This window comes from Cebidichthys violaceus, unplaced genomic scaffold (assembly GCF_023349555.1).
Source record: "Cebidichthys violaceus isolate CVI_PGR_0920_01 unplaced genomic scaffold, fCebVio1.0.p SCAF_21, whole genome shotgun sequence".
NCBI classification, from domain to species: Eukaryota; Metazoa; Chordata; class Actinopteri; order Perciformes; family Stichaeidae; genus Cebidichthys; species Cebidichthys violaceus.
The window spans coordinates 2,271,494-2,284,606 of NW_027176384.1; the positions used below are offsets into that span (position 1 = coordinate 2,271,494).

The 13,113-nt window shown below is 46.0% G+C and overlaps 1 protein-coding gene across 3 annotated transcripts in view; it reads left to right on the forward strand.

The window, feature by feature from the left end:
- Positions 1-13,113, forward strand: part of tbc1d22a (TBC1 domain family, member 22a) — a 97,953-nt gene that overhangs the window by 49,866 nt on the left and 34,974 nt on the right. For all 3 annotated transcript variants that reach the window (XM_068716891.1, XM_068716893.1, XM_068716892.1), the window contains 2 exons: positions 2,161-2,267; positions 12,850-12,925. In XM_068716891.1, the coding sequence (XP_068572992.1) occupies positions 2,161-2,267; positions 12,850-12,925 (183 nt within the window). The remainder of the gene's footprint in view (positions 1-2,160; positions 2,268-12,849; positions 12,926-13,113) is intronic.

Sequence of the window (13,113 nt, forward strand, 5' to 3'; positions counted from 1 at the left end):
GGCTGTTTTTTAAGCATTCATCAGTGTCGAGCGGGTGTGTGTGTGTGTGTGTGTGTGTGTGTGTGTGTGTGTGTGTGTGTGTGTGTGTGTGTGTGTGTGTGGGTGTGCGGGTCAGCAGCGGTTCCACCAGCGACCACAGGGGGCACTGTTGCCTTATGTGATCCGGGCTGCACTGATCAGGTGCAGGCACTCCCACCACATGGCCCCTTAGCCCTTCCTCTAGTGTGTCCTTGTTATTGTGATGAGCTACGCCCAAATTCCAGCGTGACCACTTGGACTCCTGGAAGCCGTCCCTTCTCATCTGACCCGGAGTCGAGGTCCGGGTTTGGAACCGAGCCCGACAGCGAGGCTTCAGCCGGGGCGACGAGGACTGATTTGAGACTTTGGGATGCCCAAGGTCCCCCCAGAACGCCGGAGTGGCGGCACTCTCACCACCTTGTTAATCAGCAACGACACCACGCGGATTGCCAGTCAGCCTGTTTACAATCAATCTTTTCTACTACAAAATTAATGGCACCACTGTTGCCCAGAGAGAAAAATACAGAGAGAGAGAGAGGGCCGTATTCATGTGTTGTCATTGTCTTCTGCATCGCTTTAGAGAAGCCATCAAACCAAATACTGACTTCAAATTGGTCAGATGGCGGCCGCTGTTGTCTCTGTGCCGTTCCAACAGCTGCGCCAGCGCTGCATTTATCTTTAGCTGATTGTGGTTGACTTCATCTGTAGCCTCAATTTAAGCAGGGCAGAAATATTGCTTTCATCCCGTCAGCTGTGTTGTTTTTTTTCATTTAAGATGTCGCTCCAAAAATGGGGTTTTCATGAATACTGTGCATGTTTGCACTAATAATGTCGGTTAGGGCCTGCGGGCTGCGTTACACCGCTTGTGTTCGCGTTGTGGTCAGAATGAACTGCGCCGGCGTCTGATCATAATCCGAACCCCCCTGACCACACGTCCGCATCTGGTATTAAAGATCTGGTAGCTGTGCGGACGCAGTGTGCAGACCTCCTTTGATCTGTCTGGGTGTGATGGGATGAAAGGGTCGCGCTGAAGTGAAGGAACCGTTGGCCTGTCCGTCCGCCTCCCGTCCAGCCTTTACCTTCAAGCAGACGAGACAATGATGTGAGTGCACACGCAGCCTAGTTGTAACTGGCTTTGTAGTCCTGGCCCGCCGTCTGTCCGTCTGTCTGTCGGACTGAGCATGCTCATTACAACCTTGACAACATTCCACTGGGGTTGCCAAGGATACCAAGCAGAGCTGCCAGGTCTTGTGTGTGTGTGTGTGTGTGTGTGTGTGTGTGTGTGTGTGTGTGTGTGTGGGGGGGGGGGGGGGGGGAGGTATTAGGAATGCAAGAACTCACACAAATACATAACTTTTTTTTTTGCAGCCAGCACGTCCCTTTTCCTCCGTCTCTCTGTAGATCATTGTTAATCAGTCTTGTCCCGTCTCCTCTCCACTGGCTGTCAGCGGCTTGTCAGAAGCCCGTCAAAAGCCCCTGCAGTCCGTCACACACTGCTGCCGCTAATGACATCTGATGACACCCGTCGTCGAAGTCACCCCCGCTGGAGATGACTGGGGACTCGGGGTGCTCGCCCCTGCTTGGATGTTGTTTTCTTCTGCAGCAGTGCCCTCGCCTTAATCCGTACTTTCTTCTTCACCGCGCTCTTCGCAAATGCCGTTGTGCCTATTTTAAATTTTTTTTAGAGACGTTTACAAAACAGGAGTCGACAGAATATCGACAAAAATAAGGCATAAAATGATGATGACATTTTCGTGACATCATTCGGAGTGGTTGTTTTACTTCCAGCACATTCGAAGCAAAGCAGATAGAATAATTCAAACGGTACAAATTATGCCGTGTGCGCGAAGGCTGCTTGACATTTTCCGAATATTCAACGCAGCTGTGGGAAAAGGTTTAAAACAAAAGAAAAGAAAAGATGCTTATCATTCGGCTGCTCTATTAGTTTTATTTCCCTCCCACGCGGTCAGCCGCCACGCTGCCTGCGCTGTTTGGTTCATCCCTCCTTTATTCACGACTTGGTTCCTTTCCATACATCTCTTTCATAACCACTCCACCTTAACCTCTCCCGTTTCCCCATGCACTGCTTATTTCTCACTCTCTCACTCTCTCTCTGTGTCCCCCCTTTTATGTCTTCTCCAGAGGAGGAAGTGGAGAACTTTGACGTGTCCAGTCTCCAGGAAGAGGCCCTGAGGAACATTGAGGCTGACAGCTTCTGGTGCATGAGCAAACTGCTGGACGGCATCCAGGTAAGCATGCGGACGTGTTGAAAAGATGTTAAATATCTTAGAATAAAACGGCACATATGCCCACGTACGGTTCTGTCTGTACAGCCTCTCTTCTCCCTCTACTTTTCTTCTACTCGCTGTAGTAAGTGTTCCACTAACTGCCACTTGTTTACCTCAGCTCCCCGCCCGTTTGCACCAGTCAGGAGCCGCAGCGCGGCTCGCAGCGCGGCTCGCAGCGCGGCTCGCAGCGCGGCAAGCGCTGCGTCTGCACGTTAACATGAGGTGGGTCGGATGATAACCCGAGGGTGAGACACCCCCCCCAACCGCACAGACCGTTGATCCAAAACGGCGAGCTGAGAGTGGCTGGAAGCTGTGTTCAGCTGCACGCCGAGGTAGTTGATTCTCTGGCGGTATTAGCGGCTTCTAGCAACCGCTTCACATTACGGGAGGTCATGTGCTTCACTGGTTGCTACACCAGGCCTGGATTTCTTTGTCTAATCGAAAGTTAAGCTCAAGTTTCTTTCTGACTGGAGCTTTCACATATTTATCAGGGACAGTATAGCCGGGCATACACACTCGATGAGGTCACGCTGCACTGCACAATGTGTGAAAAAGGAATGAAAAGATATCTTAAAAAAGATCCCCCCCAACGGTCTGATCAGATCAGCTTTCCTACTACTGTATACACGGTAACATGTGCAGGTTGTCATGTTCTTTTGTATATCCAGGGTTACATGAGCGAAACACCAGCGACATCTGGGATACGTGAGGAGACCCATCACCACATGCAGACTCTCAGTTAAATAGATATATTTATGCTCAGCGAAGCACATGTGTTTTTTTGTTTGTTTGTTGGTTTTTTTGCTTGCAAGTCTTTCCCCCTCTATTCATTCTGCAGCAGCACACAGCTGACAACTGGTCACGCTCATGTGGTAACTTAAGAGGCAATTTTGTGCTCTGATTTAATTTGGCATGCAGTAAACACCAGTCATCATTTTTGTTTTCAGGAAAACTCAACTTTTGGCATTAGCTGCTGGGGTTCTTCACCACGTGAAGAGGGAAATAACGTCGGTAGCTAAGTTCAACACCGTGAATGTAATCCTTGTCGTGTGCGTAACATCCCTAAGAAGAATGCACATGACAATGCACTCCGCTGCAGATGGTTCTACACAGCGTTGTGTACAAAGCTGTGGCTTTAGTAAATGTGATTGTGTTGCATATTCTAAAGCGGGTCCGAGTGTCTGGAGGCCAGATAATTGTGTACAAACTTAATTTTGTTTCCTCAATTTCTTCCCCAAAACCTTATTATCCACCAGCTGAATCGACCTCGCTCTCAGCGGTCACGGTTGAGCCCTCTGTCAACTCTAAACGTGCCTGCATGGGTCGGCGGTAGATTTGCCCACGTTACTTAACATCCTCAGTTCTGAAATATGTTTTTAAACCATTGGTCTCTGGGAGAGTTTCTGCCTTTGGAGATGCTATTCGTGCCATCGGGAAATGTGGAGAACTTTAGTTTTTGCCACATTTTGGTACCTTTTGACTCCCTGATAATTTCAGATCTTTGTTTCGCTCTAATAGTCGTGGCCTGGGTGTCACCGTTCTGTCTCTGCGACCATGTTTTAGCACAGCTACTCTTATCATTGTACATCCTGGCACAGTTACAGAAGCATCCGCCAAGTTTCTCCCCTCCAGTCGGGTCAGTGACCCTAATCTAAAGTAACACTTAAGAGGATGGCCACGGCAGTTAGTCCTTAAGTGTATTGATTTGGCGATATGCTTATTGTTGTATGGAAATAAGTGTTTCTGGGGATGAAAGAAAAACCCTGAACCTCGATGACGAGGTGACGCGTTGGTTGAGGAAAGATGGTTTTTAAATAGGTCATTTCTAATAGTTCATGTTGTTTCATACACTGCATTAAAGATACACTCCATGTCGTGACAGTCAATATATATCGCCCAGCCCCCCCCACCACACACACACACACACACTAAAGGTAATTAGTGAGGAGCATGTGGTGTGCATAAAGCGTGATCATCCATAAATAACTATCAATTGGTCGGCTATTCATTTAGGAAATTAATAGAGGCTGTGCCTTGTTGGCCCTGAGAGAGAGAGAGAGAGAGAGAGAGAGAGGTAAGAAGAGAAGAATGGCTGTTTGTCGTCCCCCCCCGCTTGTGTTTGTTCGTGACCTTGGCTCCAAACTAATTACGTGCAATGCACCAGGGAAGCCCATGTTTCCCCCCCTAATGCTTTCTAAACAATCTGACGGAGGCTGAGTGCCTCCGCACCATAATTAGTTGGTGATCCTTGTTCTGACCTCGTCTCCAGCCCTCTCACATCCACTATACACTATTACACTTAACTGAGGGGCCTGAAGGCGGGGGGGTTGGGGGGTTGGGGGGTTGGAGTCTGCATCTGCTCACTGCCTTTTTAGCACCGTATATGTATATCCAGTACCTCCTGGATAACCGGTGTCCACGCCGGTGTCCACGCCGGTGTCCACGCCGGTGTCCACGCCGGTGTCCACGCCGGTGTCCACTTGTTTTCAGACCAATTTGTGTAAAATATTTAACGGATTTTAATTGCGGAACAATGCGGGACAAACTCATAAGCGGGGAGGTGGGAATTCTTCCATTCACCCATGAAACAGCTAGTGTGGCTTCCTGGCAATGTTCTATCATCACGTGTACCTGGTGTACAGTGGAGATACTTTTGAAAGTTTTCCTCGTTTATAATGCGGCAAATTGGCCATTAGCTGTGGTTTCACTGTCTCACTGCCAGGCCTCTTCCCCACCTAAGAGAAGCAGAACGGGCTATTTTGGCTGTCAATTCGCTTAAGCAGCCTCGCTAATGAGCTGCTGCTTTAATTGGCAACACTGCAGCCCCCCCCCCCCACACACACACACACTTCCTTCAGGAGCAGGCCCTGGGTATGAGGTGCGTAGGTGTCCCAGCTGTACAAATGAGTTGTTTAGGAGGATGTTTTTTTTCCCGTTAATCTTCACACTTCAAGAAGCACCAAAATGTGGAGAATACCTACATCTTTGGATGACCCCCTTTTTAACAGCAAGGGACTGACTGAAGAGCTACATTTGTTTGTGTGTGTGTGTGTGTGTGTGTGTGTGTGTGTGTGTGTGTGTGTGTGTGTGTGTGTGTTTTATTGATGACATTAAAGCTGTGTCGTCAGGCTGACATCCAGGACTACACACACACACACACACACACCAATGAACCACATGTCGCACACTTCCCCCACATCGCGTTAGCAGACAGTGAGTGACAGTTTGAGGGCTAAATGAGTGAAGACAACTATTCTTCTGTCCTGACACGACCTTTAAGGAACTGTTAAATGGACAAGCATCCCCCCCCACCCATCAAACAGGCTGCACACATTGGCCACATCTACTTCTGACAAGATAAAAAAAACAAGACACGGCACTGAACTGGAAATGATTATCCAGCCATGTGATTCATTAAAGTGCTTTTATCCATGACTCTGCCTCTAAACCGATACATAAATTATCATCATTCCCTAAGAATTTCGGTGAATTCAAATGGCAGTTTAACCTAGAATAAATGGACAAAAAAAAAAAATATCAGTACGCCAACCAATTTGAGACGCACCTCAACGGTAAGTCGACCTCGGCGTTGCCCTGGTCTCTCCAGCAGCCAATTAGTCTCGTACATGTGCTAAATTGGACGCCGCCTCTGGCTAACCTGGCTAATTTAACTCGTTAAAAAAACGGTTCCATAACGGCCAATTGCGATGGATTTAAATGGAACCGTCATCTCTGCCCAATACCGTGTTGTTGATTTAAACATGTCCTGTTAAACCACCAGACCGTAATACATCAGTAAACTCAGCAGTAAAAACAGAACGTCTGTGTCACGTTATTCTACAGGTATAGGTAGCTCTCACTCTCAGTATGTAGCAGCTCCAGTATGTGCTGTGAGCTAGTGTCTTCACCTGCCAGGCCCAAAATGAAGTCAAAAAGTTCATTATTCCTACAGCTCATCCCAACGGGCTCTCCGTTTTTAAAGCCAGCAGATGAAAAACCTGCCTTTTATGTTAATTCTGCAGATACGCCTTTTTACGGCGGGGGCTCTTAAATGTATTTTTGTGAAATGTAATTTGACCCGGGATCCGAACTTATTATATTTCGGCGGCGGTCTCAACAAATGCGGAGTTCAACAGGAAAACTTGTCTGACCCGACACACAGTTGTCAGGAGATGTTGATATTATTCATCAGACTCTCGGCTGTAGCCTTTAATTCCACTTCAGAGCCATTCTTATTTATAGCCACAGAGGGCAGAACATCAAGGATGTCTTTATTCAATCTTTATTCAGTTTTTTTTACAACAACTTTTTGACTGGAATGCTATCAGAGATGGCCGAGCAAAAATCATATTTTTCTGGTTTTCAATTCCGTTTCATGTCTTGAATCAGGCGCCAACAAGATAAAATAATCAACGTTCAATTCATGGCGAGATTCAACGGTCTGCAGCTCCCTCTCCTGCCTCCACAGCCCCTCCCTTGGACTGTGCCCGCTCATTGTCAAGGTAACCATCTGTTTCCACGGCACCAACTAGAGATGGGTTCTCCCTCGAATGGGAACAGGGGTCCAAGGACCGATGTCTAGCAGACGGTAGCCTGACCGAACCAGACGCCGTGTCCTGTTCTGGTTCCCTCAAGGGTCCCCCCACTGTCACAGTGGGCTGTCACTCAATCCGACGCACACACAGGAGGAGTGATCTGCCAGCTGGTGTGTGTGAGTGTGTGTGTGCGAGTTGCTTGACAAGCTTGTTTGTACATGTGCATGTGTTTGTATTGTCTGTCTTCCAAGTCTCATCGGTGTGCGTGTAAATGTATAACGACTCGCCCGGTATGTGCCGGAAGTTAGAGCTTCTTTAGCTTTTGCGCTGTGACACATTCCCTCGTGAAATGGAAGATTTGAGCAGTGTGCACGCACAAGAGGGATTTAAATCCCTAAAAAAAAGTGGCCGGGCTTTGAATATTGGATACAGAGCTGCAGAGGACTGTGGCTCCACCCACACACACCTCTGTTATCACTAAAAGTTTCAGATTGATGGATGGAAGTCATGATGTCATTGGTTGGCACTAGCTCACATGAGCAGACTTAATATGTTGTTATATAGGAAGAAAAGATAATTGGATTTCCATATAAATATATTAAGTAATTTGTTTTTATTTATTGTTTAATTGGTGCACAACATGACTGGGCATTTAAAAACATTTTTTTTTCATTTCAGCACTGCTCCTCCCTCTTCATCTTTCTCTCATGTTTGCTAAACTAGTTCACATGCAGTTCAGTGGACATGGTGGCAGTAACAGCTGCTGGGGGGGGTTAGAATAAAGGCTGAGGCTGGATAGAGACATTTATGCAATAAGAATGGCATAAAGGAAAGAGTGTGCACCCTTCTGCTGGATGAAAACATTGTTAGCAGAGGGACAAGTGGTCCTGATCACATCAGGGGTCATGCAAGGCACGGCAGGGTTTCTTTATGCTCCACGGCGCATCCACCAAGGCAGCCTCAAAGTGCAGGTTAATCTCTCTGCAGCTGTTGCTTCCTTGCAGGTATAACAAAAAAGCTTTTACATTTGATCTTCTGAGAAATCGGCATTGGTTCGCTCTCGGGTAAATGGGCCACTTCACGAAGTAAATGCTTTTGAATAAGGCGACTGAAAGGTGTGGGAGATGTTTCCTTGTCTTTAGAAATTGATGTTTAATTGTCCAAGAGACACTGACTGAGGTCGGGGTTTACACTCTGCCTTCAGCACTGACCTGATTTCTGAAATGTCACATAAATGAGAAACACGGTTTCTGTAATTGGGGTGGGGAATTAGAGAAACCCGGTGACCGGCTTTTTACATCTGCCCCTCACCTCATCTTATTTAGTTTTTTTGTTTTTTTCCGTCCACCTCCGTAGTCCTTGCCTTTCTTGCGAATATCAAACGGCTGGAGGGAATTTCTTCAAAGGTGGAACAAACGTCGAGGATGAAGTGATTTTGATTTTGGTGGTCAAAGGTTGACCTCACAAAAACTCAACATTCCATATGCTTATTATAACAACAGGTTTTTTTACCTCATTTATTGGCTGGATTGCCATGAAACATAGCACACATACATTTCCCCCTCAGAATATATTGTAATGTCTTTGATGATCCCATTACATCATATGGTTAAATGTTTTGCAAAACCAATAGCATGTCCATGAGCCTGAGCTGTTTGTGTTGAGTTAGATGCTGAACGTGGTATAATGATACTATATTATACAGCCTCACGGAGCTGCTAGCACCGCTGTAGACTCTCTGTGTTGCACTTTTGTCAGTACCAAAAAAAACAATGTATCTTTTATACCTCTGCCGTGTCTCAAACTTATGGACTTAGCTACCCTCCTGTGCTGCCAATACACATTCCAGTTCACCGCCCTGGAACTGGACACAAACGTGCACTAAAGCAACAGAATGAAATCTGGTCGCTCCTCGTGTAGCTGTGAACAACTGTAATTGTCCACACCTTTGTCTACACCTTATCACAACCTGTCATCTCTCTCGCACAATCACTTTCGGCTTCTCTTTCTCCCACACACACACACACACACACACACACACACACACACACACACACACACACACACACAGACGTACCAGAGGATGACAGATCATTGCCCTGTCCTTCAGTTTATTGTCTGCCCTTTATCTTGACCTGTCATCTCTCTCTCTCTCTCTCTCTCTCTCTCTCTCTCTCTCTCTCTCTCTCTCTCTCTCTCTCTCTCTCTCTCTCTCCCTCTCAGCGTTGTTGTGTTGATTCTGTCCAACTTGCTGATAGACATCCTGTGCCACAATAGGAAGGCAATCTTAGTCTGGCATGAAGCCATTGTTGTCTCTAATAGAATGGACTGAGAGGTGAAGAGCTATTGATTCAGCGGACTGAGAGAGAAGAAGGGGGGGAGAGAGAGAGCGACAGAGCGAGTGGACAAAAGGAGGAGAGAACGAGAGGCTGTTGACACCTGGCCGAGAAAGAGAGACGGCGAATTCATGTTTGCGAAAGCGTCTGTTCGTTGAAGCGGCTGAAACGGGGAAAGCTCGACTCAGTCGCCCCGGTCAGATGTGGCGGCCGGACACAGATGGCGGGAGAAGGGGAGAACGTATAAATAATGAAGGCGTACGAGTGGATTTCCTCCTGTTGCCTCAGCTGATCAAAGATCCGACATATTGGATTTGAGAGGAAGTGAGTGAGGACGGGCATAAGAGGGGAGAAAATGGGACAAAGGAATAAAGGAGGTGAGAGAGTGAAAAGGTGGAGAGAGGAAATAGGAGAAGCAGTTAAGAAAGAAAGGTACAAAAAAATGGAAGAAAAGGAATAAATGTGAACGCAGAAGAAGAGAAGAAGAATGAGAATAAAGGCACAATTCCTTTTAGCGTCTTAGCCTTGTCACAAATGTGTCTTAAGTAAAAAAAAAAAAAAAAAAGAACAGATCTAACTAAACAACAATCAGTCACCAAAATAAAATGCAGTGCAGCATGGAGCAAAATGAAACACCAGGGAACAAAACAAAGCAGAGGACACATAATAGCATGTTCAAAACACTTAGTCAAGTCTAGCCTCATTAGCACCACCAAAGTGATGAAAATAGACAAAAGAGACGGAGAGCAGAAGGTGGGAGAGGAGAGGAGACGAGCGATTGAGGAAGGGAAGAAATGAGACGAGGGAGGGATGTGGAAGGATTTCAAAATGAAGAAAGTGGAGGGGAGCAGAGCAAGATTTAGAGGGAAATAAATGGGTGTGGAAAGAGAGAAATATGCAAATTCACAGAAGACAGAGAGGAAAAGAAAGGAAGAAGAGAGAGATGAACGACGAACGAAAGTAAGCATCTTAAAGCACCGACAAACATGAGTCTGGAAAACCTCGTGACCCTCAAATGCATTACTGTCTTTTTTACATCTGGTTGTGATTTTGTGGAAAAAGTAGATGTGGATGAAAATATAGAAGCTAAAAGCAGAAACCGGCTGTATCGAATCACCAATGTACAAAAACATGAGTCATACCTTTTTAAAAACATTTGTGTTCCGTACTAGCAGTGCTTTTACAAGCTGATAGACGCAAATTTCATCCTCATTCCAAGAGTTATCTTTGCAATCGAGATGGCCAGACAGAGAATATGAATTAAAGAAGGTGCGAGGCACACTTTTAATAACAAAGAGAGACCAAACAAAGAGGGAGAATAAGACGGATTCAAAAGCAATAAAGATGCTGACGGAGAGGAAAAGGAAGAAGAGAATGTGAGCAATTGTTCAGAGGTATAGAAACCATTTGAATTGTTGGTAAAAAAACTAGAAAATACTACAAGATGATTTTGAGACAGACAGCTGAGAGATGCTGAGAGAGAGAGAGAGAGAGAGAGAGGAAAAAGAGAGAGAGAGAGAGAGAGGAAAAAAAGAGAGGGAGAGAGGAAAAAAAGAGAGGGAGAGAGAGCGAGAGAGAGAGAAGGGCATTGATTAATGCCAGCAGCTTCAATAATGCAAATGTAATTACTTGTACTGGGCCTCACACTCACTAAGCACCTAACCACATGAACACGGGGGTGGTGGGAGAAGAAGGGAGACAAGAAAGGCCGACATATAAATATAGGATTAACAACAACAAGAAGGATGATGGGAGTTGGAGTAGGCATAGTGTGTTTGAAAGTGATAGCCGAAAAAGGATTGTTGAGACCAATCCATACTTGGTAATAAAAAAAGAAAAAATCTGATTTTAAAAAATCTGATTTTTTAAAATGTAATTTGTTGTGACCAAGCTGTATACTGAGCCAGACGCTTTACTGCTGCCAGTGCTCTGCGGCCGACAAACTGTGTGGCACAGTTTTCTGAAACAACAAGTGATGCTATAGATGCAGTAATAATACAAAAAGAGAGGAAGCGGTTTCTAGCCTGCCAGCCTCTGATGGACTCAGGAGGACATGCAGGCCTTGGTTCTGCTGAGCCTGAAGGACAACTGGAGCTGTTTAGTGCTAAATGCCCCCCCACACACACAGACACACACACACCCCACCCTCTCTCTCTCTCTCTCTCTCTCTCTCTCTCTCTCTCTCTCTCTCTCTCTCTCTCTCTCTCTCTCTCTCTCTCTCTCTCTCTCTCTTCTTTCTCTTTCTTTCTCTCTCCTCCCTTCTCATTTTCTCTCTCCCTCTCTCTCCATCTGTTGGATAGTTTGCCACATCAGCTGTTCTCCAGCCACACTGAAATGACCCCTCAAGGAAACGTAATCCGTGTGTGTGTGTGTGAGAGAGAGAAAGACACACACAATACTTATGTGCATGTTCTCACATGTATTGAATTCTGCAAGTTCAACCCACTGCCGCCCCCCCCCCCCCATATTCATCATGTGCTCCAGGTTCAGTTATTGTCTCCGTGTCCCATTACAGTCCCAAAATAATTCTAATGAGTCATGTTCTAAAATGTCAAAATGTATGTTCACCACAGCGCCACTCATCACTCAGTCACCTCTTCCAAAGGAGTAGAGTTTTCTGTCTCGGTCGGCGTTTACGGAGCCTCCCTGATCTTGCACGTTTTCAATGTGTCCTCTCCACACAAACGTCAGTGGCGGAAAGCTCAGAACATCGTGAAATATTCATTCTCTTTGTGAGAATATTCATGAGGAAAAACAACAGTTCAAAGAAACAAATTGACTTGCATAATAATAATAATAATAATAATACACATCTAATCATGATATCTTCTTTTTTATCTTTTTTTTGTGCACACAATGGAGGGAGATATTACGAGCACTCTTTATTCACCAGCTGGTCTCATGCAGTCCACATGAGGCACACTAGCTACTTGAAGGGGGCAATAGTGGAGTGAACGGCTTCAGCTCTTTAGGATATTTTACGATTCCCCCACTTCACACCTGAATCCGAGACCAGGACCCATTCACGGCTCACCCTGTTCTGTTCTTCAGCCACAATCACAGGCAGCCATCTCCTTTTGTCTTCAAGGCCGCCACCGCCGCTCTGTCACGCTGGTGTTTGTTAGGTGGCCTATTTCCTCTGTTTGCTGTTTTTAAAAGGCGCCGCCGGGCTTTTTGTGCGAGGTGTGAAATGAGCCCTGGCAAACACTTCACATCTTTTAAACGGCTCCTGCACTTTTCTGAAAATGAGCGCCCCCCCCCCCCCCAAAAAAAAGTGAAAATGGGAGATCTCGAACCCTCGGCGTGTTTCTCGGGACAAACGGCTGCAAAAAAAATAAAAAATCTGTGTCAGTCACAGATTATCTGAGAAGTTATGGAGGAATGTGACGAATATTCCTGTAATACAGATTTCTACTTGATGTCATTAGCTCTTGTTTTGAATGCTTTCCCTCGCACTTTGTTGTTTATCTGGTCATTTCAGGCTCACAGGAATTTTTCTTTTTGGGACCTTCGCCCTCCTTGTTGTGGCTCACAATGATTTAACTCCTGCATTCATTCACTTTGGGAATCAGCTAAAATGATTCAAAGTATGACAATTAGATATCACACAGACCCACTGTTGTAAACGGAGTCTTTGTCCGTATTGACTCATTCTGGTTTTCTTCTCCCCAGGACAACTATACATTTGCACAGCCAGGCATCCAGAGGAAAGTCAAGGCCCTAGAGGAGCTCGTCAGCAGGATTGACGGTGAGTGATCTGCCTTTTGTCCGTCTGTCCGTCCGTCCAACCACTCACCCACCCATCCACCCGCCCTCTAGTCCACCAGTCAATCAATCCATCCATCCTTTTCCTTGTGTCAGTTGTATTTTCAGTGTTCGGGCAGGCTTGCCTCGCATGTATGTTTTTAAAGTCCTTAGTTATGTTTCCTCTGCTAG